At 37.2% G+C, this 27,761-nt stretch overlaps 1 protein-coding gene across 1 annotated transcript in view; it reads right to left on the minus strand.

Moving 5' to 3' along the window:
- Positions 1-27,761, minus strand: part of casp (Fas associated factor casp) — a 158,458-nt gene that overhangs the window by 54,871 nt on the left and 75,826 nt on the right. The window contains 6 exon segments of the mRNA XM_067105473.1: positions 1,582-1,734; positions 8,559-8,571; positions 17,120-17,173; positions 17,176-17,253; positions 22,181-22,310; positions 27,621-27,710. Of these exon segments, the coding sequence (XP_066961574.1) occupies positions 1,582-1,734; positions 8,559-8,571; positions 17,120-17,173; positions 17,176-17,253; positions 22,181-22,310; positions 27,621-27,710 (518 nt within the window).

Here is a 27,761-nt window from a genome sequence, read left to right on the forward strand (position 1 = left end):
ATCACATTCTTAGAACAGAACCCCCCGATAACCGGGGACTGCCTGCACCCTGGAGTTTTTTTAAGTTTATTCTAAGAATGGTTATTACTCACAGTTTTGGCATTGTAAATGTTATAATCTTTTATGAATTCATCAAAAATATCAATGAACTTTCTCGCTGCTTCTTCATTTGCACTCACTGCCTCTACTGTTACCTGAACATTATACAAACTGAATCTTTTTTTGAACCACCCAGGACTTGTGATGAATTCTTGTTGATTTTCACCACTGCACATTTCTTAAGGGTCTGAAATAGACTTATAGCCTTTGCATGGATGGTAATAAGGTTTAATTTTTTAATCTGGTCTTCTATCCACAACTGTTCGATTTCATGGACTGGCCCTTGCCTTTGCTTTGTAATTACAGGTGAGTCCATGAAGCAAAACCTTTGAACAGCTTCATTCATGCATTCTCAACTTATGAATTGTCAACAATCGAATGTGGAAGTTCTAGGTCAAGTGCTATTGTGCTTATTCTTTTTCCTCCTCCATACTGCTTAACCACATTCCGTTTTAAATCCAAGTAGACAGCCTTTCTTGTCTTTTTGGCCGTCTGAAAGTGTTCTTTCTGCAACATACCGCAGCTTAATAAAAGCTTTTTAAACAGTAAATGAAGTGCAAATGACAGCTCTTGTTCTCAGGACTGATACTAGCACAAGACAGTGTTGAGAGAGAAATGAAAGCAGATGTGTCCACGTACATGCAAGTTAGGCAGGCCACAAACTACCAAGCATGTTTGATTGTACACAGCTACAGACTGCAGCTGGTGTACAATTAATGTCAGTGTGCTTCAGAGAACTTTGGTGTAAACATTTTTGATAGGCAAATATCAAACTGTTAGTCAATCCTTCCAACGTAGCCATACATTCTTAAACTGTTTAACTGTATGCATGTTTGATACTACGTGGCCTGCTTTATGCACGTTGCTGGGACTGCTACTCGTAAGCATTGCCTTCTGCACAATGTTTTGTAAATTTTTATAACTTTTTTTTATATTTTTCTTATTTTCATTTTTTGGCTACTCTGTAAATGTGACCTGTTGTAAGTTGCACCTGTCTTAAGACTATGCCTATCTGTGTAGTGTAAAGAACAGCTGTACACTATAAGCTATATAAGTTGGCTCCAGCTTATCTTTTAGACTGCATGTTAAATCTTTGTCACTTATCAGGATGGGCAGAGCTCCCAACTATCCAACAAGTTGGGGTGCCAATCTACTTCAGAAAAAAATGGAAGAAACAGCATCAAACTGGGAGAGAACTGGTGTGGATCCTGGGAGGCACAGAATACATTCACCACCATCAGAGCCACACAAAGGAAAGAAAAGCATTAGTTGACAAACAGTGGACTGTAACCTTGGCTTGTTGAGTCATTTCACATGGAACAAGACTAAGGGTCAAGCTAGGTATTAATGTACGAAAGATTAATTTATAGAAACTATCTTGTTGATTAATAAAGACTGAGGCTATTTCTATATATAGCACATTAAAAATTTGTAAAATGCCTAAAAAAATAAATTCTTTATACAATATTAGAAAATACATACCTTGCTTTGTTAGTTTCATGTGTAAGATCCCAGCCCCAAACAACAAAATTAGATGATAAATAATCTACAACTGATAACTGGCAGAGTGCTTGTGAGCAAAAAACATTGGAGAGGACACTACCATCATGATGTAAATAAACTGCTAACAATTTCCTCTGGAAAGAAGAAAATATGCCTTAGCATCATTACTGTGGCACAAGTAAATGTCAAAATATTTGGATTTAAATTTTAAAATCAATACACTAAAAATAAATTTCAAAATGACATTTTTGTAATAAAATACAGTTTCATATATACTTACCAAGTAATTACATAGCTATTAGTTCACTTTACACGACAGCTTGAATTCAAAATTTCACGGGAAACACTTCGCATGTCTGTGTAGGTGACCAGTTCTGCACACTAGCGGGAATATTAAGAACAACTTTAGCAGATAACCTCAATCTGTTCACGCCTTCTGTCTATAAGCGGGGAGGAGAGTGGGCTCCGATAATGTAATTACTTGGTAAGTATATATAAAACTTTATTTTATTATAAAAATGTCATATTTATATAAGTAACTTACCAAGTAATTGCATAGCTGATTCCCACATTGGTAGGAGGTGGGATACATGGACATATTCTACTCCAAAAACATTATGTAATGAACTGAAAATAGAAAAACTGCTACCATTGAAAACCAATGCTTGTTGTTACCTATCAGCTATGAGAGCTACTGGGATACTGCCTCTGGTAGGTGCTCATCTTAACTTGTAGTGGCATGGTAGTATAGCCATGGGTCGCCTCCTACTTAGTGGGAACGTTGCAGCGAAGGAAGTACTCCAATGGCTAGCAAAGCATGATAGGTGCTCGCCCTTGCCCTGGGCGTAGCACCAAAATAAAAACCACACAACATTGTCACCCACACTGAGATGAAACCACAACCCATCCACTGAGAGTGGTGGGTGCTTCAGGTACAATGTACCCCCTGGCTCCACAAAAAGCTCAACACCTTATTACAAGGTGAAGAGACAATAGGAAAAAACAATCCTATGCTTCCTTCTTAATACCATGCCAGTCACCAGAAATGGTCTCAAGGCAATGAAAGATTCAACACTGTTTAACTTCCATTAAAAATACAGGTAGTCGTCAACTTACGACCTATGCGACTTACGACTGACCGACTTTACGAAAAGCTACGACAATATAATAATATATAATAATATTTAATTTTATATTTTGCTAAAATACGTCGAAGTACGATACTTTTTTCCGCTACCGCAGCGCTCTCATATCCGAGAGATGCTCAGCTTTCGGCAGCATTGTGTGTTTGTGTCGTTCGAAAATGGTAAAAGATTCATATTTTTGTAATGTATTTTGTATTTCTATTTTTTGCAAATAAATCAAATGTAATAACAAATTACCGTATTTGATGGCTTATAATACGCATGTCTGCATAGGACGCACCCCAATTTCAGCAGGACATTGAGGGGAAAAAATAAGGTTTCTAGCCTATGCTCATATGATTTTGGTAAGTAAAAACTGTAGTATTAGGTTATCATATGCATATTGTTTCTTACCCACAGAATCAACAAAAACATTAATAAAGAAGTTATTTACCATATTTATATTTATCAAAATATGTATTATACAATCAGCCATTTACTACGATCAAATGTTTCGTCTGCTGCTGAAAGCTACCTCATAGGTTTACCAATAGATTGCAACACATTCATTTGTAAACATTGTTTCTTACCGCAGAATCAACAAAAACATTAATAAAGATGTTACCTACGGTAATATATGTTATATATATCCATTATATATTATAAAAGTATGCAATCAAGGGGTAAAATCCAATAAATAAAAATGTTTCCTATAACGGCTCGAGTCTCGTGAGCAACTGAACAAACCCATGTTATTATTCTTAAAAGAGAATGCTAGCATGAGTTACGAAGTATCAACTCAACGAAGCCTTGTTATTATGCCTAAAGAGAATGGTAGCAGGAATTGTCAACCACCAATTGATCGAAGCCATGTTGTTATCGTAAAGAGAATGTTAGCAGGAATTGCCAACTACGAACCGAACGAAGCCTTGTTATCCGTAAAGCTCGAGATAATCACCAATAGGTGGCAGCACGTACTGTTTATATCTATAAATGTGGAACCGATCCGCTGTAGACGGCGATAATATATTAACATTTTAATGAAAATATCGGTAATAACAACGTAGATATTGATTATAATACTAGCAGTAGTAATTGCGGTGATGGTAAGTGTGATAATGATAAATAATTATAATAAACTTTGTTTTTAATAGGTTATTAGGATAACACCGAATTTTACGCATCTCGTGACGTTTCATGTATAATTTCGGCCAAAATTCTTAAATTTTGAGCCTACATTATGTACATAGGATGCAGGGGGATTTTTTTAGGCCATTTTTTTGTTAAAAAGTGTGCGTCTTATACATCACAAACACGGTATGTATTTAATTCAAACCTATAAATAAACAAAAGTAAATAATACATCATACGTGTTTTCGATTGGCAATGCAAATGGCGGATAAGAAAATGTAAACAGACCAGACAGATGGTTTGGGCATAATAAAAATGTTAAATACAGTAATAAAAGTAAGTATTAATCAAGGAGTTCAAGCATGATAAGATTTCATATGCTAAACGTAAAAATAGGTACTATACATGCACATTTTTTGGATAATATAAAATGTATATGTAGGCTAGTCATACTTAGGATATAATATATGATGGATAATATACGGTAGGTAGAGAATACATGTACATATGTGGTTGGTCGACTTACGACAAGATCGACTTCCGACCGCTCTGTCAGAACCTAATGCCGTGTGAAGGCGACTACCTGTAGTGAGAAATTACATTCCCAGTAGTTCGAAGGTAGAATGGATGTACGAGGTATAAAATGTATGCAAGCTAAAGAGGTAGAGGCTACTATGACGTCTTTAGTTTTACCTAAAAGAAGGCAAACTGTTCTCTTAATTGTGAGTGTGTCCCAAGTTAGAAGTCCATGAGGGCAATACATTCTAGTCAGTGAATGAAACGGATCTTGTCATATCACCATATGTAGAGGATGGTCCTCTGAAAAACTCCAAAAGGACAGAGACCTTCCTATTCTCCCAGAGAGCTGGAGAAGGCTTGAACACTAGGAGAATGATCTGGTGTCAGGTTGTAGCTGGCATCAGAAGCACTGAGCACCAGTTGAGCTAAGAGATCGGGGACTGGAGGGCACTCGTGGGAGCTAGCAGGTGCCCGTGGTCTAGCAGGCGCTCCTGGGAGCTAGCGGACACCTGTGGGAGCTAGCAGGCACCCGTAGGACCTAGCGGGTGCTCATGGGAGCTAGTGGGTACTCGTGGGAGCTAGCGGGCGCTTGTGGGAGCTGGCAGGTGCTTGGAGCAAGAGCTGGCACCAAGCTGGGCGCCAGGCGACCTGGGAGCCAGATGAGCCAGAAGCTCCATAGCTAGTGCCAGACAGCAGCTGACGCCAGACTGTAGCTGTCGCCCAGCAAACTAGGCGACAGGCGAGCTAGATGATCGGGATCACTTGAAAGGAAAGAGCGACGGAGGACGACTAAACTTCCAGTGGGGCTATGTGGAATGGAAGTAGAGACGCAGAGGATGAATATAATTCCAGTAGGACTAAGTAGAATAGAAGGACAAATGAGCCTGAAAGCCGTGGAAGAGGCTGGTCTGATGTCCTTGACTTTCACTTGAAAGACAAAATGTTTCCTTAAGCACTGAAAACCAAGTCCTTTCAGAATGTGATCTTAGTCCGATTCTATTCATGTAAAAACCAGAAGGCTGTAGCTGGACAGAAGGTTTTCTCTTCTTCAGTCAATGCCTAAAGGAGAAAGGACAGATCTAGAGCTTGAATAGATCCTCATTATGGATAAAAATCCCAGGGGAAGCTAGGAAAAAAGTGTCTCCCTGTGAAAATACCTTCTCTAAACAATGACTTGGATCTCACTAGTGCGTCCTAGTCGAAGTCAGAGGTGACTCGGAAGGGTGTCTTCTGTGTAAGGTTGCTGAGAATAGGAATGCAGGGGATCAAACAAGGGGCTCGTCAGTCATTCAGAATATATCCAGGCTCCAGAAGACTGGATTCCTTCCTCACTTGGATGCATCAAAGACCAGAGAAGGTCGCCAAAAGCCAGGCCCCTGTGTATAAGCACTTAATTAAGCATAGATCAATACCCTTTACTGATCGAGCACGAACGATGTAGATCTCCTCAGGCACAGAAGGGGTATCTGAAAATGGGCCATAGATGTCTCCAAGAAGAGGGGTAGAGACTGCAACCCCAGCTTAAAAAAAGGCCCACTCAGACTGGCAGATGGGGCTAGAAGAATGACATCTACAACCATGCTAGTTTAAGCAATAAGACTAGCACAAAAACCTTGTACTGGTGCTTTCTGAAACTTCGAAGGTTCCTTGAGGTGGCAAATAAGAACATAGCTGGTTTGCCCCATGGACTCCACAGTTCCTGCCAGACCAGGGGACATAAGGAAGTACCTGCTCTCAGTTCGTCTACAAGAACTTTAGACAACTTGAATGAAATGGAGTCTGATCTGTTAACAGTAGAGGTTCTCTTGCTTAGAGAGGAAATGAGAGAAAACAAGCCTTTCTCCTCTACGTATACGCTAAGGATGAAACTCGTCTAGAGAGAACTACTTCAGTCCAGGTGTAAACTAAGGTCAAGAAGCACTGAAGCTCCCATGAGAAATGCTTACAGCTCTCTAGCATTTGCTATGTGAGAAGGATCCATCATCCAGGGAGCACGACCCAGAAAGTTTCCTCTACTGGGTTCCTCAACCAAGATCTGAGCTGTAAAGCAGAAGACTAGGTTTGGGCTTGGAGGAAGAAGGGAGTTCCCTACTTCATCTATGTATGTTCAGCCACCATTGCAGACCCAACTCATATGAAGGTTGTGTAACTAGACTAATGTCTCGGTGGATGACAGAGTCCCCAGGACCGTAGACTCATCCATGGGTTCCAAGAAAGAAGATAAAAGGGGCAATATTCACAGACCGTCTGAAACAAGCAGAGATTCTCTAGGCAGACAGGAAGCCTGAAAATTCTGAGAGTTGAGACTGACATCCAAAAAGCTGACTATTGCAATGGAGACTGCGTTCTGAGGAAGAGGTCATATAGGTCAGTAGGCAAAAATAATAGGGCTGATTGTGACTGTGTCGCTCTCACAGTAGCAAAGGAGCACCAGAGCTCTCTCTTCTTGAAATTCCAGAGAAAAGAGTGGAAAGCTCTAAAACCCATCTCAACTGTCCTTGTCTGTACAGGACAGGACTAAGAGACAATCCGAGGTGATGTCTCTCGGTAAACACTTAGGAGTCCTCTATCTTCTTAGCCCGTGCTCCTGCTGCCAGTCTGTTCTCCTGCTGCTAGTCAAGAAAAAGTCTTTTACTTCAAAATCTTGACAAGATCTCTAACAAGGAGGTCTTGTTCCATTGAAGCACCAGAGGGACCTAAGTCCAAAGACAATTGTCTTGCTCTGTCTTCAACAAAAGTCAAACTCCCAACTCCCCTAGAGACTTCTTGGAGGATGAAGAAAAAAACGGCAACAAGCTCATAAATTCGGGACACAAAAGTCCGTCTGCAAAGAACAGGGCTCCGAGACACTAATTGTCACTAAAAAGGGAGCAACGTCAGCTCGTCTTGAAAGATTGAAGAGAGCCAAAATGCTTGTGAGCAGTCTTTATGGTGCTCAGAGGTGGGAGTCTGATACTGAAGAGTTGGTGCCTGGTGATCGGAAACTGGTGCCGGCCACTTGAAAAGCCGGAGCCAGGCAATCAATCGGAGACTGGCGCTAAAGAAAGAACAGCAGTGTTCTTAGCAAAGAGAGGTGCCAAATACTAAAGAGAAATTGACACCAGACACTAGAAGGCTGGCGCTGGGAACATGAGAGCGGACGATGGGAGCTCTGAAGGTTGGCGCCAGGTACTAAGTGAGCGCTGAGCGCCCGGGAACTGGTGTCGGGCTTCCAGGAATAGGCGCTGAGAGAACAGGAACTGGTGCCAGACACTAGTAGGATGGTGCCAGATGCTCAGGAAGACATCAATTCGATGAGAGATGATAACACTACACATCTATCAACACACCTTTCCAGTGGCTGTTTAACATTGCACATCCTTCAAGATGCCTTTGCAGTGGCTGTTTCCTGATACCTGGGAATGTAATACAGGTTCGATGGGGGGGCCACTACCCATGGGCAAACTCCACTGACCTCCCTTCGACTTCCAGTATGCCTCCTCCACTACACATCCACCAAGACACCTTTTCAGTGGCTGTCTGTCAATACCTGGGACTGTGCAACAGGTTCGACAGAGGGGGCAACTACCTGGGGGACTTCCCACCAGCCTCCACTGCACTTTCAGTATGACTCCTCCCAGGTCTAGGGGAGTATGACAGTGACTTAGGTCTAGGAGAACCAGTGGGCTGGATAATCACCTCCTCCACAGCACAACACTCACTTGCAAGGTTAATTTTCTGTTAACCCAGACACAAGACTGGCGATGGTATGGGAAGGAAAGAGAAAAAGGGTATGTCAGCTTTGTACATGCCTGGCTGACTGCTACAGTTGCTGCCCGTGGGCGCACTTGGGCATTCAGGCACTTACTGCACAGGTGCCTTGGCTGCACAGAGCATGAGTTGGCGCCAGGTGGTAGGAGTCGCCCACAGGCACTCCGGCGCTTTTGGCTGCTCAGAGCACGAGTTGGCACGAGACGGTAGATGGCGCCGGAGGGCATGACCTGGCGTCAAGCTGAAATGGGTGCCAATGGTTGCCTCTGGTTACTGGAAGTGAGGAACTTTCACAATCTGTGCATCAACCTAGATGTGTGTTATTCTTGCACAGGAGAAACGAGATACTTCTCAGAAAAATGGTACAATTTCGTAAATGTACTGACGAAGCGAGTACTCTACACAATATACTAACAAGGCAAATACTGGGACCGATTCTTGGCCGACAATAAAGTGTTGTTATAACTTGTTACTTGTTGACTCTTATCTAGGTCTCGCACCACTTCCAAAGTGGTTGCAGGGGGACCTCCATTGTCAAATTAAAAGTTTATTCATTAGATGTATTGCCCTAAGCATGCATCATCACACTGCATGTTCCACATTCACTCTGTGATATTCTATATCACAGCATTGATAAACAAAAACATTTAAAGTTCGTTTGAAAGACTTCAAATCCTCAAGCTGCCTCAGCTCAAGAGGAAGCTTGCTATGTAATCTAGGAGCTGCATAATAAGCACCCTTCTCTCCTTACTATTTTCTGCCCTTACACTTTCAATTCTCTGCAAGCAAAAATGTGAGTTAAGGTAATATTATTTACTGACGGCTAGCAAGTATACTAGTTCAGTAAACAAACACAAAATGCAAATCTTTGGTCTAAAGGAATGACGAAACATCCAAAAATTACATTTAAGGCAATTATATAACTACGGCTTGAAAACAGTCTATGCCCTGTAAACCCCATTGATGTAAACATTTGGACTAAAGGAATGGCGTAAGATGCAAGAATTACTTTTAGGGCAAAACTACATCGGCTGCTAGCAAGTAGCCTAGGCAAAAAAAAAAAAAAAGTTTGCCTGGATTAGCCTAAAAGAATGATGAAACATTCAAGAATTACGTTAAGGCAAATAACCGGTGGCTAGTGAGTGCCTATGCCCGGAAAACACCATTTGAAAATTAATATTAAGGCAAAATTATACTGAAGGCTTGCAAGTAATCTGTGTAAGATGCAAGAACTACACTTGAGGGCAAAAATACATCGGCGGCATGCAAGTAGCCAAGGCAAAAAAGGTTTTCCCTGGATTAGCCTCCTAAAAGAACGATGAAACATTGATGAATTACTTTTAAAGCAATTATATTGGCAACTTGCGAGTGTTTATGCTGGAAAAACAACATTTGAAAATTAATTTCAAGGCAAAATTATATCGAAGGCTTGCAAGTACTCTAGACCCAGTAAACAAAACATAATGCAAAAGCTTCAGCCTAGAGGAATGGTGTAACACCTACAAGAATTACTTAAGGGCAGGGTTATTATTGGCGGCTTCAAGCCTAGATGTAAACAAAAGATTTTTTGACAAAAATTCTGATAATGAATCAACTTAATAACAACAAAAACAAGGAAAAAACTCATCCTGAGATTTCATAAAGGTTACTAATGCGCATTCCAGTGGATGTGTACACCACCGAAATCCTGATATTATGTCCGGAAAATAATAAATACAGCTGCTGCCATACTCAGTGTTCACCCAAGCACGGCCGGAACAGATTGAGGTTATCTGCTGTGTCGTTCCTAATATTCCAGCTAGTGGGCGGAACTGGTCACCTACACAGACACGCGATGTTACCCGCAAAATTTTGAATTCAAGCTGTTATGTAAAGTGAACTAATAGCTATGTAATTACTTAGCAAGTTAATTATTGTATATAAAAATGTAAATTTAAGCATATAGTGGTCCTCTATAAGCCTAATACACTAGTTTTACATGGTTTCCATTTCACAAAAAGTTGGAAAATATTAAATACAGCCTCTTCCATACATACTACTTGACTATCATCCATCCATCAAATAAAAAACCCAACATATTACAAAATAGTAAAAGTTCACATCCCTTATCTGAAACCCTTGGGGACAGCTGTATTTCGATTTTTGGATTTTCACGGATCTTGGAACTGAAGCTTGTTCCATAAATACACAAACAGATTTTATTCCTAACAAAAGCATTCTGTGAAGCTCTGAAATATACAGCATCAAAAAGAACCACAATTTGTGCGAACAACCATGAATATTATGCGTTCCTTAAAATTTTGTCCTAACACATGATTTCATCACATATATTATGTATACTGTAGTGCAAGATGCATTTCTAACAGATTACATGATGTGATTTTCTTTTTCGGTAGATTATACTAGGCTAGGCTTCCTATGCCTGTGTCAGTTTTGGTAGAGTCATTTAATAATGCATATTACATCTAAGTTAGCTTTGAACTAAATAATAGGCTTATAAGCAAAAGTTCATTTCATTAAATGGAAATCTACACACATTCAGCTGAGCATCCAACCTTGTAGTAGAAGAATTCATACTATTTCTTATAATAAAAAACAATGGCATAAACAACAGTGAGTACTGACATACAAGAATCGAGAAACAGCTGTTTGTCAATGCTACAGTAACTTATACATGTTCATTTAAGAGTTGTGTGACAATTGTTTTGTTATAGTGAGCTAGTTTTCATTTCTAATAATCATAAATAAAAAGAAATTTTTATTCATCCTTCAAACAATGGAGAGGATATTAAGAAAATACATCATTAATTTAAGGTTGCAGCTGTGGCTGAAGAAACAAATACATCTGAAACTGGCAAAACCAAACGTTTACTTCACTGAATTTACTGCCTTTATTGATGAGGTAAGCTGTATTTTCTAAACCCAGTTTTGACAACCTACAAAAACATATCTCTAAATTGTGTTTCCTTTAGCCACCGATGGCAGTGATGATGTCAGTATTATTATTATTAAAATAGTTAATGAGACCACTCGGCTGATTAACGGCTCTCACAGGGCTGGCCTGAAGGATTAAGATGAAATGAAGTAACAGGTCTAGGCCATAGGCTAAGCACTGGGACTACATGATGAATGAAAATGAAATTTTTAAAATAAATAAATAAATATGCGAAAAGACAAAATTTTTTAAATAAATATGTAAAAGACGTATGTTCTACACTGGAACACACGTGCCCATTAAATACACTTACTTGTTTCCATCTGCAAAATAAAACTAGAAAAAAATGCGCCGAAGTTTCTTCAGTGCAATCGAGTTTTCTGTAAAGCCGCTGTAGCGTATAATCAAGGACATCGAAAACAGATCTAACTTTCGGTGGTTTCCGTATAATGCTGTTTAAGCCGCGGCCCATGAAATTTTAACCATGGCTCAGTGGTGGCCCGTTCTATATTGCTGCCAGAAGCATGATTATGGCTAACTTTAACCTTAAATAAAATAAAAACTACTGAGTCTAGAGGACTGCAATTTGGTATGTTTGATGATTGGAGGGTGGATGATCAACATACCTATTTGCAGCCCTCTAACCTCGGTAGTTTTTAGGGTTCAAGGCAGACAGAAAACGTGCGGACAGTCAGACAAAGCCAGCACAATAGTTTTCTTTTACAGAATTAAGTAAAGAATTAAGTAATGATAAATACCAGAATAAGTTAAGATTTTTAAAATAATTTTTTTTATCTATTAAAGGCTCCATGGGTTTTTGTATTTTCTTATATTACTTTTTTTATATATTATCAGTTAAATTGCAGCTCCTCATGAATACTAAAATTGGAACAACTGAACATGCTGAAGCCTGACAGAAATTTCACCGATCGATCTACAGTTTTGAAACTTGATACCCGTTGTTGGTTATATTCTCAACATTCACATAAAACATGTTTAATTGTTATTATCCCTTTGCATTCTGAGCATTCGGGAGCTGGGTTATGTGGGCTGTTAATTAAGTGTCCACATGTCAGATGAGTATGGCCTATTCGGAGATACAGTAGTACAGTATAAGTACACTGTAAATCATTTTTATCATAAAAATCTGTATTTAGTCATGAACACAAAATGGAAAAATACATTAATTAGTGAATAGGAGATACAGTAGTACAGTATAAGTACACTGTAAATAATTTTTATCATAAAAATCTGTATTTAGTCACAAACACAATATAAAAATACAGTAATTAATGAATGAACAGTGTTGCTGTACGAAAAAAGCGAATTAGTGAGTGATAATTTTAAATGTTTTTACCAATGAAAAATGAAAATGGGATGACTTCAATGCTATGAGAAAAACAGCTATGCTTATGTATACAGGGGTAACATGATTGTTGTCAAACGTTCTGTAAGACATTTATTCAATTTATATTAAAAATTTATTTAATTTGTATTAAACAATTTATAGATATTTTGCTGTTTACATTAATATTAATATCTTAAAATTAGTAAATCACTATTATAAGCATTTTAGGGGACGTATATACTTACGAGTAAGAACTGTAAAAGGGTAGTAATCTAAAATGACTTTGGGTATTTTGGGGTGATGGTTTGGGAAGTAATTTTATTTCAATTGAAATTAAATTTTGTTTGAACTATCAAATTAGTCAGTGAACTTTAAAATACAGTCATAAGCATTTTAGTTTAAAGGGTACAGGGTATTTGGCAGTGATAAAGAGTTATAAGCATTTTTAGAGGGGATTTTGCATTTCTGCAGATTTTGCATTTCCGTGGTGGGTTCTGGAACCTATCCCCGCGAAAAAGTGAGGGAAACTGTATTGCTCTTCATAGTTCCACTTGTGTGAAAATTCATGTTTACATACTCTCATATTCTGTGACTTTCCAAACCTAATTACTTGGGATGAATCTTCCCTACTGTTAAAGATAGCTTATATCTCTGTGCCAATAGGTGAGTCGGCTCTCAAACAAAAGATCGAATGGCTGCCCGGATGAGTGTCTAGTATATTTGTTTTCCACCAGGTGTGTTTTGAATGTTTCATCTCGTCAGAATTCTCCCTGCTGCCACTGTGTATAGGCACTCGCTGGTATTTCATGGTTTTGGCTGTCTGCTGCTATTGTGGTACTCTAATTTATTTTTCCTAGGATACCTTCCACTGGAATCAAGGCTCAGAACGTCAGGTTTGTAGGAACGATTACGGATGTAAGTACAATTTGATTTACGCAAAGTCAATATGCACAGTAATATATGTTTTTCATCCTAAAACACAATACTAGTACTGCATTTTATAGAATATTTTATTAATATGAATTATATATAAAACCTAAAACAAATTGTGATGATAACAGTACAATTTATAGGATACTTTATTAATGAGTGCTATATAAAATACAAATAAACTGTGATGATAATAGTACAATTTATAACGTACTTTATTAATACGAATGATACATACAACCTAAATAAATTGTGATAACAATAGAATAAAGTACAGTTGTTTTTCTTTTTAAAACTGTTAGCACAGGCTTAGGGTGATGGATGAAAGGATGGGCGGTGTGGAATTACTGGGGGGCGGCAGGTCGTCAGCATCAATGTCGTCTTCAGCAAGGATTTCTTCAGTATCACTTTATTCTTCATTTGGGGAGGAAGCAGTCAATGGAGGTGGGGAGGCTCTTGGGGTTGAAGGCACTGGTTTGAAGAATTTGTCTAAGGAAGTTTGCATTGTTTTGCTTTTCTTTTCACCATATATGATACAATACCAATGCATAGCATTGTTGATGGCTGTTGCTACTTAGAATCTCTTAACATTTAGATCCTAATTCTCAAAAATTGTCAAAACTTCTTCTATAAGAGAAAACCCCCCGGCCATCAATTTTGTTTCAGACTTCTTTAAAGGAAGACACTTTTTTCTTCATGTTCTTTCGTGCTTTGCATTTCTTCAAGGTCCATTAAATCTTCATTCGTCAACTCCTCTGAATGAGACTAAAACGGCTCTTCAAATTCCTCTTCCCCTAAGTCAAACTGTAACTTTTCACTTATGTCAGAGACTGTTAATGATTCCCTTTGCCTCCTCTACCTGATTAAATCTTTTGAAATTGTTGACAAACTGTGGGCAGCATATAGCCTTCCGTGCTCCATTCATGTTTACGTCACTTACTTCACGCCACACAGGATCAATATTCTTTATATAATTGTAAATGTTGTAATCCTTCCAGAAGTCACGTAAGGTCACACCAGGGTCATTTACTTCCTTCAGTGCTTGCCTATGTGAATGGCAAGTGTAATATTTCTTGAAATTTGCAATTACGCCTTGATCCATTGGCTGAAAGAGTGGAGTTGTTAACATCTGGATGGAAACCATCTGAAGTACAGTGGGTGAGCAGGGGCATTATCCAAAATTAAGAGAATCTTGAAAGGAATCCCATCCTCGCAGCAGTACAGCTTGACTTCGGGAACAAAATGATGAAAAAACCCACTCTCATGGCAGTACAGTTTGACTTAGGGAACAAAGTGATGAAAAAGCCAGTCTTCAAATGCAGCAAGGCTTTGTTATTGGACATCCAGATTATGGGTAGAGAACTTTTTGCGGTATTTTTGCGTGCCCGTGGATTTGCAGAGCAATACACCAGGAGAGATTTTATCTTGAAGTCTTCTGATGCGTTGCCACCCAGAAGTAAAGTTAGCCTGTCCTTCATCGCCTTAAATCATCTCTAGTATGGCATTTTTTTTCCAGAACAGACCTGTTTCATCAATATCAAAAACTTGCTGAGGGTGTAACCTTTATCAATTATTTTCTTGAGCATCTTGGGAAATTTTTCGGCTTCTTTGTTGGCACTTGGTTAGTTAGTTATAAATGATTTGTTTAACCAGACCTCTGAACTCTTTCAGGGTTCTTCTCGGGCTGGGAAGTGCCTCACCAGTAACAGACATGTGATGCAATTTAGCGTGTTTTCTGAAGTGATGAAACCATCCATGACTTGCAGCAAATGTTTCATCTGCAGTGCTTTCACCAGTCCTAGCAGGTAAGAAGGAACCAGAGAGAATCTTCAGCATCACCAGCAGAGTATTGCATGCTGTCAACACCGGAAAAACTTTCGTCTCTCTCTTCCTCCTCCTGGCAAACCTCACCCACCACTCAGAAAGCCAGACCTGGCACTCTGAACATGGGTTTTTCTGGTTACAATCATGCCCAAGGCATGATAACATAAGGTATGAGGATCAACCTCGATAGAGGAGAGGAACTGGTCACAAGACCTGTTCCTCCCTGGACAGCACCTAAGGACTTAAGGTTTCCTCTCCACAGTAGGCTTAAGGGGTGTGGCACTTCCATAAAGCCTCATTATCAAGTAGGTGAGCATGCTACCTTATGATAGAAAGGATTTGCTTCAAATTTTACCACTTATTAAACAATTAATACTGAAAATATTTGCATAAGGAAATATCAAAATCTGACCTCTAAATTTATAAATTTTGCAGTTAAAAAATAATTTTTCATAGAAAAAAAAAAAGTTGCATTCAAAAGTACCTTTCTTTACAATAAATTTAAGATATATAGCTATGATACATGTTGTAAAAGTTTCACTGAATTTGGTTCAGTCTTCTTTGAGGTATGCTCCTTTATTTTTTTTTAAAAAGTAAGTTTTGAGAAAATGGAGAAAGAAAAAAAAATTATTGATTATTTTGTAATAACTATGATAGTTAAAAAGCAGATTTTTGCAGTAAAAGTATTTCTTCATATAAGAAACATCTGAAACTTACAAAATCGGATGAAAAAAAATATGTTCCCTGCTTGGTTTCCTCTTGGGTGATTGACACTCATGACACTTCCCCAATGGAGACACTTTTCTTTTGTTCTAATTTCTGTTGTTGTTTCAATTCTTATAGTGAATATATTTTCATACATTCCTCATAATAAATCTCTTCCTTACTCCTATTTTGACAGAAAAAACTGTACTCACACATGCGCTACAAAGCTGGGCATGACACGACTCACAAAGTACACTGTGGCACTATGTGACACACCCAATGGAAGTGTTGCCATAAACTTACATATTTAGTTAACCTTTTATCTGGGAATTAACACTTAACCCTTTGAGGGTTTTGCCTTCCCACCTTTAATCCAAAAACAGATTTTAAACCTCCCTCAAGGAGGTTCAAATATGTCTTTGCCAGAACATTTACCTTTCACTGACTGAGCAAAAATGCCTAGCAATAGTTATCTTTAATCGTTCTCTGTAACCTTATGCTCTGAGCTATGTTACTGCATCTGGTGTCATTTTAGAGCTTATTTATATATGTTGTAAAAGTATGAAGAATTGCCTTTCCACTGACATGAAATTCATTACCCTTTGAGCATTGTATGATACTATAGAGCACATTCAAAGAAATGCAAAGTATACTTGAGTGGTAAGCAGAACAACAGCTTATGACACTGTTTAAAAATTTACCATAAATCATAATATATTTCAGTCTCCATGACAACAAATACTGATGCGCGCCATATTCATATTTTGTTACGGAGCTTTTTTTTTTTTACAATTTTTGGTGAATTTATTAAAAAAAATTTTTATAACTAGCTGTCATCAGAATCTCAAAAATTGAAAAATGGATGATGAATATAATGCTCATCAGAATCTCAATAAAGGGTTAATTGAGCAGTTTAATTGCTGAATGAACACAAGTAAATATATCGGATGCCTTCCTCTTGTATTTTTATCTTTTATACTTATATATTAAACGGTTGCCTTCCTATTGTATTTTTATCTTTTATATTTAAAGACTCTCCATAAAAACTTTGATCTTAAAACAAACCTCACCAAAATACATGGCAAGGATATACTGGTCTGTTTGTATAAGGAAAGTTGCTAGATAAGTATGAAACAAGATACACCCCTTTGTAGCTATAGCTCCAAACAAGATGCATCAAATAAAAAATTCAAAGCAAGCATGAAAAAATAAAAGATGTTTAAATATTCCTCTATATCTTACATTTTTGCAGGAGTAGAACAGACTCTTTTAGTGCTTCTTCAAGTGACCCTTGAAAAAACATAGAACACAGTTTCCATAACGATTTCAGAAATTCCTCTGAGAAGTGAATGACCCCATTATTTCTTCATCTATGTCTGCAGGAACTAAACAGAGAAACTGGATTATAAAAGTGAAAAAGCACAATATAAGTAATTATGATACTCCAGCTCCTTTTAGAGTAAATATTAATAATAAAAAGTCAAATCTTACAAGCAAGATATATCTGAGAAGACAAACTTTTCATAATACAAAAGTTTTTCCATACAAGCCCGTTGACCATATGTATGCCTATGTAATGGTTGTAATGTTCCCAAGAACACCAGTTCTCAGTCTGTTAAACAAAATAAAAGCATTTTCTCCATATGCATATCCCCTGGTCCCTCACTGTCATCATCACTGCCTGTAATGCTGAACCGCGATATAGTGGCGTCGACTGGAACTGAATGTCGGTTGACATGAAGTCCTACAACAAATGGACCTACTGCTGACAAGAAATAGTTACTTACACTATCTCTTTCCCATTAGCCAACTGATTGCTTGGAGACTAAAGATGATAATCTAATTTATAGATGATGACATACCACTGAGAGTCATGTAATGTTTAAGAAACATCACTTTTCATGTATGCATCATGAAGGTAGTTAAAACTTCTTGCTGTCCTTAAACAATTATGGGGAACAATATATATTGGCAACCTATTGTGCCCAATATACGACTGGCACTGTTAGACCAAAGAATTGCTCAAATCACTGGAACTAAGACAACAGTGTCAAACTGAAACAGGTGAAAAACACTGCTTCCATGTTAGTGGCCCCATTCAATTACTGTACCTTGAAAAATGGTCAAAAGTTTTATCTCTACCAGACATAAAAGAGTCCAAGGCAACAGCAAAACTTAATGAAAAGGACTCAAGTTGCTTCAATACCAATTGCCAGCTAACAATATTTTGTAAACCATATGGGTTTAATGTTAACATGACGCTAAAAATTCATAAATTTTTGGCACTGTCTTCCAATCAAATGCCATATTGAGCCCACACCAATTCATGACAAGCCTCAATTCCACATGACTCAAGTCTTAATTTGAAGTCTACAATACTGGACAGGAAGTCCGCAGTGGTGGGGAGCTCTGCTATCCACCTCAGATGGTAATGTCTTTCCTGAAAACACAGATGGAGTTGAAGAAAAAAAAAAGTATACCTTAGTTTAACCAGACCACTGAGCTGGTTAACAGCTCTCCTAGGGCTGGCCTGAAGGATTAGATTTATTTTACATGGCTAAGAACCAATTGGTTACCTACAGCTTACTGTGGAATCCGAACCACGTTATAACGAGAAATGGATTTCTATCACAAAAATAAATTCCTCTAATTCTTCATTGGCCAGTCAGAAAATCGAACTAGGGTCCAGCAAAGTGCTACATACAATCGCATTACTAAGTGCTGCATCAATTTCCTTGATGTGTCAGACAAAAAGCATACGGCATGGCTCAATGTGTGGTATCTGGCAATTATTTACCAAGCAGCACAGGCAAACATATACACAAATGATGTACCATAGTGACAGTTTCACAGCCACTCACGAATGGATATTAACTATAACATTCCTATTTAAAGGACATAAAAACTATCATCATTCTTTCATTTGTTATGTTTGATTATCTTTAAGAACTGCGGTGGTATTACTGTTATAATATTTTTGTAATTTGGCTTACACCATTTTTTTTTGGTCTGACGAGGGGTTCATTTTAGAACCAAAAATCTGTAGGCATATATGCTTTGAGTATACTGTACAGTTAAAAAACAAAACTTTACTACATTTCTTATTTATGATATAGGAAGATGCTAAGTATTAATCTATAAAAGTTTGGCTAGGCCTACTGATCCTTGCCTGTGAAAAGCAAAGTACTGCATCATATAATATGCATTATGATTTTTGTTAATAGGAATTTGTGTGCTATTAAGTTTTCATAATCAATAATATCTTCTTTTACAGTTATGCAAATAAATAATTGACAATAAGTGCTGAATGACCTCCCACACTTGTCCAAATGGCCTAAATTCTAAGACTATAAGCTTTTGGACTAAATTATTCACTTCTTGAGGGAGATATGCTTATACTTTTCACGGTCAGGTAAAACAGAAAAACAAAAGAAATAATTATTTCCATACATGATTAACATTTCAATAATCATTCAGCAGCTAATACTGGTAGTGAGTATAAAGTCAAATTGAAATGTAACATTCAGAAATTTCATATACAGTCTTACCAGAAAAAGACTGGGAAAACTTTAATAAATCCTTCTGAATATAATTAATGAACATCATACAATTTTAAGTCAATAAAGACCCTTTTTCCACATATTTCAAAAGCAACAGAAGTAAATTATGTTTGTTCCATATACTATTCAACAACAGTAGTTACACTAATATTGCTGGTCTAGCCAATTTCAGTTCATGAATGCTATTCACATCCTGATATTTAGTGTAACCCCAAAAAAGCATCAATAACTGCATTCAGGCACTGATTTCACCAGGACCTCACAAATGTTGTTGTTACCATTCCTTCCAAGTCTAAGTGACTCCCATTAAACCATTAAACCCTTCATTTGGCGGAATAATATTCCCAATTTCCTAATGTGATACATTTGAATTCTCCTTCATATCTGTCTATTTCAATTCTATATTTTTTTTATGTTATTAAAAAGAAAAATTGCAATATGCAACATTTCTAAGTTATCATTTCCCTACTTAGCATTTGGCATTCCAGGTGGATCAACTGTACCTCATACTTTAATTCCTTTTACCACCTATCTGTCAAGTAAACTGTTTTAGTTTAAGTAAGGAAGTTAGAATCTGTATAACATTTCTGGTAATTATTTATTTGATAGCATAAAATAGCATAAAATAACATTCTTTCAACGGGCAGATCTTTTAAACACATGATAATCTGATAACAGAGTTGCCATGACTGTTCAAATCTGAACGTAATAAAGTATTTCATAATGATCTACACAAAATACTTAAAACCTGCATAAAACAAGGTTTTACCACCTTATCAGTCAAGCAAACTACTGATGCCACAATCAGATCTTAAATCATAAAAGCAGTATCAGAAATAGTCATCATTACTGAAGAAGGAAGATGGCTGTAGCAGCAATTGTATATTTGATGCAACTGCAACTGAGAGCATGGGCACTATAACTTATGGAAGCAACTTCAAAGCACAGCTAGAACTCTTAACTCTTTCTGAATGGTGACAGAGCTTCAAGGCCTGGCATCATGGATGCTGTGATAATTGTGTTAATATCTGGAAAAGTAGTCTTCAGCAGTTAAGATGTTATCAAAAGGACTCATAGTCCATTAAAAATGCACCAAGAGCTACTGGAAGGATGGCCAGTAGAAGGGGGAACAACAAACTAACTATATTATTTAGAGTCATGTGAAAGTTTGAAGAAAGCCTCCTTCCATGAATCGCAATATTATGAATCCACACAACTTTCCATGGATCTCAATATTATGAATCCACACTAGTTACAAACATATCTATTGGATAACCCGTGGGAACTGGGAGACTAACTTGTCAGGTAGTAAGTCACAAAGAGTTAATCACAAGGACTATTGGGAAAGCAGAGAAGTCAACATAGCTGCATACAGGTTGAGGAGCAGAGATGAGTTATTTTCTTCCAACAAGCACAAAATTTGCTTGACAAGTTCATCTCTGCTGAAAGCAAAACTAGTGTTAGAAAACAGAAGTCAGGTATGGCAAGTAACTAGCACTGGTCTGGTACTAACCACACGAGATTAATTTTCCAACTGCCTTAGCTGTGTCTGCACAGGCAAAAAATCAAACTTCCTATAACTTTGCCTCATGTGAGCCTTCCAGAAAAAAAAAGTCATTGGAAAAACAGCAGTCCAATAGGTATGGCATTCTGTGGGTAGGGTGGGGAGTCAATTATACAGGTAGTGAGGTGGTAAGGAATAAAACATACACTAACTTGCCACCAAGTTGCCATGGAATGAATGAGCCTGAAGGTGGTCATTTAGAGAGTTAGGCAGGGGAAGAGCACATACTACATGCAACAAATATGTAATCATAAATGGGCCAGGTCATGGAGAAATCTTTTCAATGTAAAATTGATAAAATAAGTACTGTACTGTACATTGTTGGTATTATCTGTCAATTCTTTTTTATCTACTTCTGTGAGATAAATTTTTCTACAAGTATTTCAATTCCAACATTTCCATTACAGAGTGGCTATCACTGGGACATAAAGGTTACTTTCGACCTAGCATCTTTCTGCTTAGTGAAAAGTTTTTTAGAACCTAACACCATTGTAAACAGGACAGCATCCATAAGGTGATTACAGCAATTCCTAGTTTATGTAGATGGTCACAAAATTTCAAAAATACTTTTTCATCTACACACTGATGAAAATATGCAGAATACCAAATCTGCAAATGTGAAGAGTCAAAAGCACTCTCTGAAGCTTACAGACAATGGCACTGAAAAAAAGGCAAGTTTGCAGCTGAAGCACCTTAAGAATAAAATTTGCCTTCATCACTGACACATGCCCTACAGCTGAAACAAATTAATTCTAAAGAAAACTATACTGAAATAAAACATTAAATAAAATTATCATGAAAACACATGAAAAAATATGGGGGGGCTTTAACAACATGGCAGGACCATCAATACATACCAGAGTCCAAGAGTGAAAGACTGTTTAGACCACATTCCTATTGTGCCTGACAGAAGAAAAGACTAGCAATTCAATGAATACTGTTTCTACAATACTAGGCATATATATGATTAATAGGGCTGTAATGAACTTATGAAACATCTGCACAGTCTTAGATGTAGTTACATAGTGTTATGTGCAAAAACAAAATTTGTCAAGGTTGGCCCATCCAATATTTTCAATATATTTTACTGTGAAAAATTGTGTATTTAATGATATATATTTAATAAAACCAAACATTTTCTTATTTCGTTTTGATATCATATTCCAATGAGGTACTGTTTGTACTCACTTAGTGCTTGTGTTTTTTTGGCTGAAGGGACATCCATCATATCCAAGAAATCATCATCATCATTAAGGAGCTCCGGCGCATCCTCAAATTCATCACCAGAGCTATTCTCATCTCCTACTTCCATTGCTGCCTAATCACAGTCAAAACAGAGACTAAAGTTAACATACATACATTTAATTCCATCAGTAGAATATTGAATAACACTAAAAATTTTTCTCCAGCAAAAAAAGATATGCTTACATACAGTATACACAAGATACTGAGACTGAAGTCTGTTCTAATGACAACCATTTCACTGGTCATACAAAGCTAACACTGATAGTCTGGACTACAAAGTTGATGTTCTTAAAGTTCTAAAAATAAATATTAAAATTATTACAACAAAATCCTCAAAACATTTTCCTAACTCAGCCCCAAATATATAAATTAGCTTGAATATGAAAGCATTATGTTCCAGGTTTCATACAGGTGCATAACAGGTATGAGAGTCTAGGTAAGAATTAATTGAAGCAATCCATATATCAGTAAAGGTACTGTACCATTTATATTCCAGTTCCAGCAATAAAATGTTTGTGTTGTCCTACAATTCCTTCTAATCTTTATTCATTCACTTACCATCACCATTTTCATTTTATTTTTGGATAATCCTTACAGTATTATTCATCTATGTATAACCAAATATATCTTTCTATAGTAATTTAGTATTCAAATGCAATTTACCTTCAGTTTTACCTGTAATTATTTTTACAAAAGTTTATTTTTACAGTGTCATATCATATTTTGTTATGGAAAATTTTTAATGTATGCAAATTGATATACACATTTCGTTTGCTACTGTAATGACACAATATAAATTTTCATGATTTATTTTTTGGATACTTACTTGCTGTATCTTTACGCCAGCAGGTGAGTCGACATTCAAATAAAAGATAGCTTGGCTGACCCAGATGACTGTCTAGTTCATCTCTTCTCCACCAGGTGTTTTGAATATTTTAGCTCTTGTCAGAATTCTTCATGGCAGCCCACTATGTTGTGGGGAGGCTGGGTAGGGTCTACTTTAACAGTAGGTAAGTATCCAAATAATCAATTTTATTCTAATTCATTATATAATTTGGGATGGACCTTACCTACTGTTAAAGATAGTAAATTCTCACATTGAGAAGAGAATGGTGTGTAGTGCAGCTAGATATATCCACTCAGCAAAGTAAGCTAAAGGTTTCTTGCATGAAACCCAAAACATTCTTACCTGATCTGGAATCCTTCCTGGATATTACTGACACCAGAAGGTGAATTCCATTCAGGGAGAAAGGCTCTCATTTGTGTGCATTGAAGAGTAGCCTTGCAACGAAAACTACTTCAGCTATAATGAAATACTGTACAAGCAGCGTGAAGAGTCCACTGTGCCTGGGTCCGAAAGCCCCCTAAACAACAGTCAACTAAAAATACATACCTCAATAATATACACTTCACTCCTATACAACATACATACCTTTAAGCTCCCCATAAAATCAAAACTCAGGATTTAAAATAGAGCCTAAAAGATTGCTCTTTCTTCAGTTCCAGAAAAAACTTGACCAGGTACAACTAGCAGACTAAAGTGCTGGATATCCTTTTAAAACGGTGCTCAGAGCAATACACAAACCACTGACTGCTTCTGATACAAGGTCATGATTGTCTCTACTAATAAAGGAGAGGTTCTGAGATACCTTGGAAAACCCTCTTGCTTGGAGATGGTCAAGAGTCTCCAGGCAGTTAATTGTGGCGTGCAGAGGCTTTAGTGAAACGTAAAGCTCTAAGCACCTTCTTACAACTGGAAACCAAAGTACAGTAGTGGCATTCCAAGAACCAGCTTCAAGCAAAGGTCCCCCAAGGCAACTGGCTATTGGAGGCCAGTGATAGACCTATCAATGTTCAACCTCTCTATCAGAAAGATGAGGTTCAAGATGGAGACTCCTCGAAAAGTCTTGGCTACAGTTGTTGAATTGCTAAAAATTTGCTCATTTTCAAAGGTGACTTTCATAAATAAAAATATAATAAATCTTTATTCTTCCTTCACACAATGGAGAGGAGTGTTACAAAAGTATGCCACTAAATCTATGGTTGTAGCTGTGGCTGAAGAATGAATAATGTGCAGGCCACAAAATTTTGTGGAAGAGACAAAAGCAATGTCTGTGATTGGTGAAATCACACCTTTATTTCATTCATTTCATTTATAAATAAAGTAATTTGCATTTTTAACCCAGCTTTGATAATTTATGTAAAAATAAACCTAAATTTCATTTAGCAACTAATGGCTGTGATGACATCAGTAAAATGCAACCAGAGGATGATTTTAAGAATGAAAACAATACCAGAAATGGGGCCTGATCGCTACGTTTGCAAATTATAACATGAAAAAACAGTTGACCCCCGACTATTAGCGGTTCAGAATTCGCAGTTTTTCGTAGAGCAATATTCAATAATTACTGTATTTTCATGTTATTATTGTGACTAAATTTTTTATAAAAAACTATTTACTAATTTTCAAATAATATTAATGAAAACAGCAAAACATCACTAAAATGTATTTCTTTCAATTCATATTTAAATATTTCTTAACTCAGAGAGAGAGAGATTTATGTAAGCCTGAAGAAAGAAAGGGGTTTGTAAGCTTTGCCTGGTAATAAATCGGTTTTCTCCCCTCCTTATAGGAGAGACTTTTTTATACTGAACCCTCCCATAGGAGGGACCTCCCTATAGTGAACCCTCCTGGTGACTACAGCCCCCTAATACGGTTTTCTCACCTCATTATAGTGCCTACAGCTACGCCACTCAGAAATAATACTGAAATATTAAAGTTATATTGAAATATTAAAATGATATAAAGTGATACTGAAATATTAAAATGATATAAAAGTGTTTTAGTATGATAGTGTAAGGTATACATATTTGGTGTTTGAACTATTAAAACAGGCAGTAATAAGAGCTTTTAGAGGGGGCCTTTTGTGGTTGAACTATTAAAATAGGCAGTTATAGGCATTTTTAGAGAGGGTGTCAAGTATTCACGGGTTTTACCTATTTGCGGGTGGTTGTGGTCCCTATTCCCCACGGATACCGAGGGTCGACTGTAATGCTTGAAATATTATTTGACTTTTGCAAATGGATATCTGTTGGTTTAACAACCTAACCTGGGCCAATACTCTCTCTCTCTCTCAGGTTTCAATACAAAAGCAGCAGATTTTTAGGTTTTTGCTGAAAACGAAGCCAGAAAAGCTTGTAGAGCCGGAAAACACTGAAAGGTGCCACAAGATCAGAATACAATAGTGAGCTTATAAAGTAGTTTAGGCTCCAACATAGCAAAGGTTAAAGCATTTCCAGGGAGATGCTTTTGGAGCATAACAGAATTTTCATAAGGAACTAAACCTAGCGAATGACAGCGATTATTCATAAGCTTTTTTCTACTTTTGATAACGCAGCAATGCATATGTGGAATGAGCTGACAAGATTTTGTTTACAAAGTGTTTTTCTTTAGGGTTATTTCTATCATCCGGCATTTTCTGTGGTCTGGCAGTGGCGTGGTTCCAAGGGTGCTGGATGGAAGATTGCATTACTACCATAGATTGTGGTAGAAATTACTGTGCAATCTATGAGTGCCACCCTGGCAGATTACCTAGCTGCAATACCAGTGCTTGATTGCAAAAAGGTGTGAGGAATATAGGACCTCTGGAAATGAGAAATTCTACAACAGTGAGGCACATTTACTACATACTGGTGCTGCTCTTCAGCAAACATGGTTGCTCTTGGCAGGAAAAGGGGATCAAGGATCAATTAAGAATGTGAAAGATCTCTGTTAAAATACAACTTACGAAAAACTGATACAGGGTAAGTAAATGATTAAACAACTGAAGTACTATCGCACAGTTCAGAAACTACTGAAGCAACTGGAATTCTATGTCTATAATCCTATATATAACTCAACTGGGTCACTGACATCAGTTACTCTTAACAGATAAGGATAATTTGTGCCTTTGACTTTGATGCAAGCATTTAACTCTAACGAATAAATCCTTTGGAGAACACACTGAATTTGAGATGGTTGACAGTTGAGAGAGAGAGAGAGATGGCAAAGATCACAAACCTCTGCCCCAAGACACACTTTGGTTCCCTGGTAGAGAAGACCTACTGACGCAGGGCAGTCCAGAGGGAGGGCTACAGACAGACAAAGGCCCTGATCTTTATCTATCGAAACTCAGTCAAATGCTCAACTGATGAAACTAATATATTAATTTTACCTTTCCTTTTCTCCTGAACCACACAGGGAGCATAAGAAGGTGGAGCAATGGGAATGACATGAGCTACACTAAATGAAGAAGAAGGAAAAGACTGAGCAGGCTGATTGCTGATCCTAGAAAATTGTCTGCATAACCTATCAGATTCTCGCATTTTCCGATACCTAACAAAATATTCATTCTCATCATACAACAATTTACATTTTCACACAAAGATGAAAAAATACATTTTCACACAAAGATGAAAAAAATAAAATCACTCTTATAACCTCTACCAGTAATATCTGTGTGACTAACATACCAAACTGAATACATTACCCTCTACTAATAACACCTGTGTGACTCAGTGCCCATCAAACTACTTTTGGTTTACGTAAGACTTGATTGTACAGAACCTAATGCTTCTATCACTGCTTGCTTTAGATGATATCATGCAAAACATAAAACAAGCACAATACTGTACAGGACAAAAGCAGCCATAGTAAAAATTATTGCAGCCAATTCACACTATATGCACAAGGACATGGCATAAAGAATTCTGACAAGTACATAAACAATCCAATGACACCTGGCAGGATACAGAGGATTACCAACTGTCCACCACAGTCAGCAAAGCATTAATTCTTTTATTTACTATGAATGCTTTTCACACATAACAGTGCGAAGATGTAAGCTAACTTTTACTGTAAATACGATTCATCACAAACAATTACAATTATTATGCTCTAGAAACCACATATTACCAACTACCAGACCCCTTCCATAACACAAATTTTCTCACCAGACATGCCATTCCCATTTAATATATGCACAACAAATCAAACATGATATCTCATTTTTCACTTACCTTAACATTTAAATATTAATGCATTACCACATTAATCTCTTAGCCTAGCTAAGCACAGATTCACTACTTTGAGAAGCTTGCTCTTTCACCTTCAATTTTTATTCCTGGTTTAAGCACAGATTCACTACTTGAGAAACTTGCTCTTTCACCTTCAGTTTTTATTCCTGGTTCATATACACTTCCTTTCATATCTTTTTTTCAACAGCTTTTTAACCATTCAAACTGTCTTCCATACTTGTATTTTTACTAGGTTTACTGTTCTGAATCAAATCATATTCTTAAAAAAGAGAATAACAGAGACTTTTCCTGAAAAAACAATACTAACTTTTCTTTGAGTTTTTGGTGTACGATCTTTGGAAACCTTCCTCACTGTTAAATGGTGTTGCTTTGAGATTCCCGATGATGTTAGAGTAGCCTGAAAAATGACACAAAAGAAAATTCATTATTGAACCTATTAGTAATTTTC

This window comes from Macrobrachium rosenbergii, chromosome 6 (genome assembly GCF_040412425.1).
Source record: "Macrobrachium rosenbergii isolate ZJJX-2024 chromosome 6, ASM4041242v1, whole genome shotgun sequence".
Classification (NCBI taxonomy): Eukaryota; Metazoa; Arthropoda; class Malacostraca; order Decapoda; family Palaemonidae; genus Macrobrachium; species Macrobrachium rosenbergii.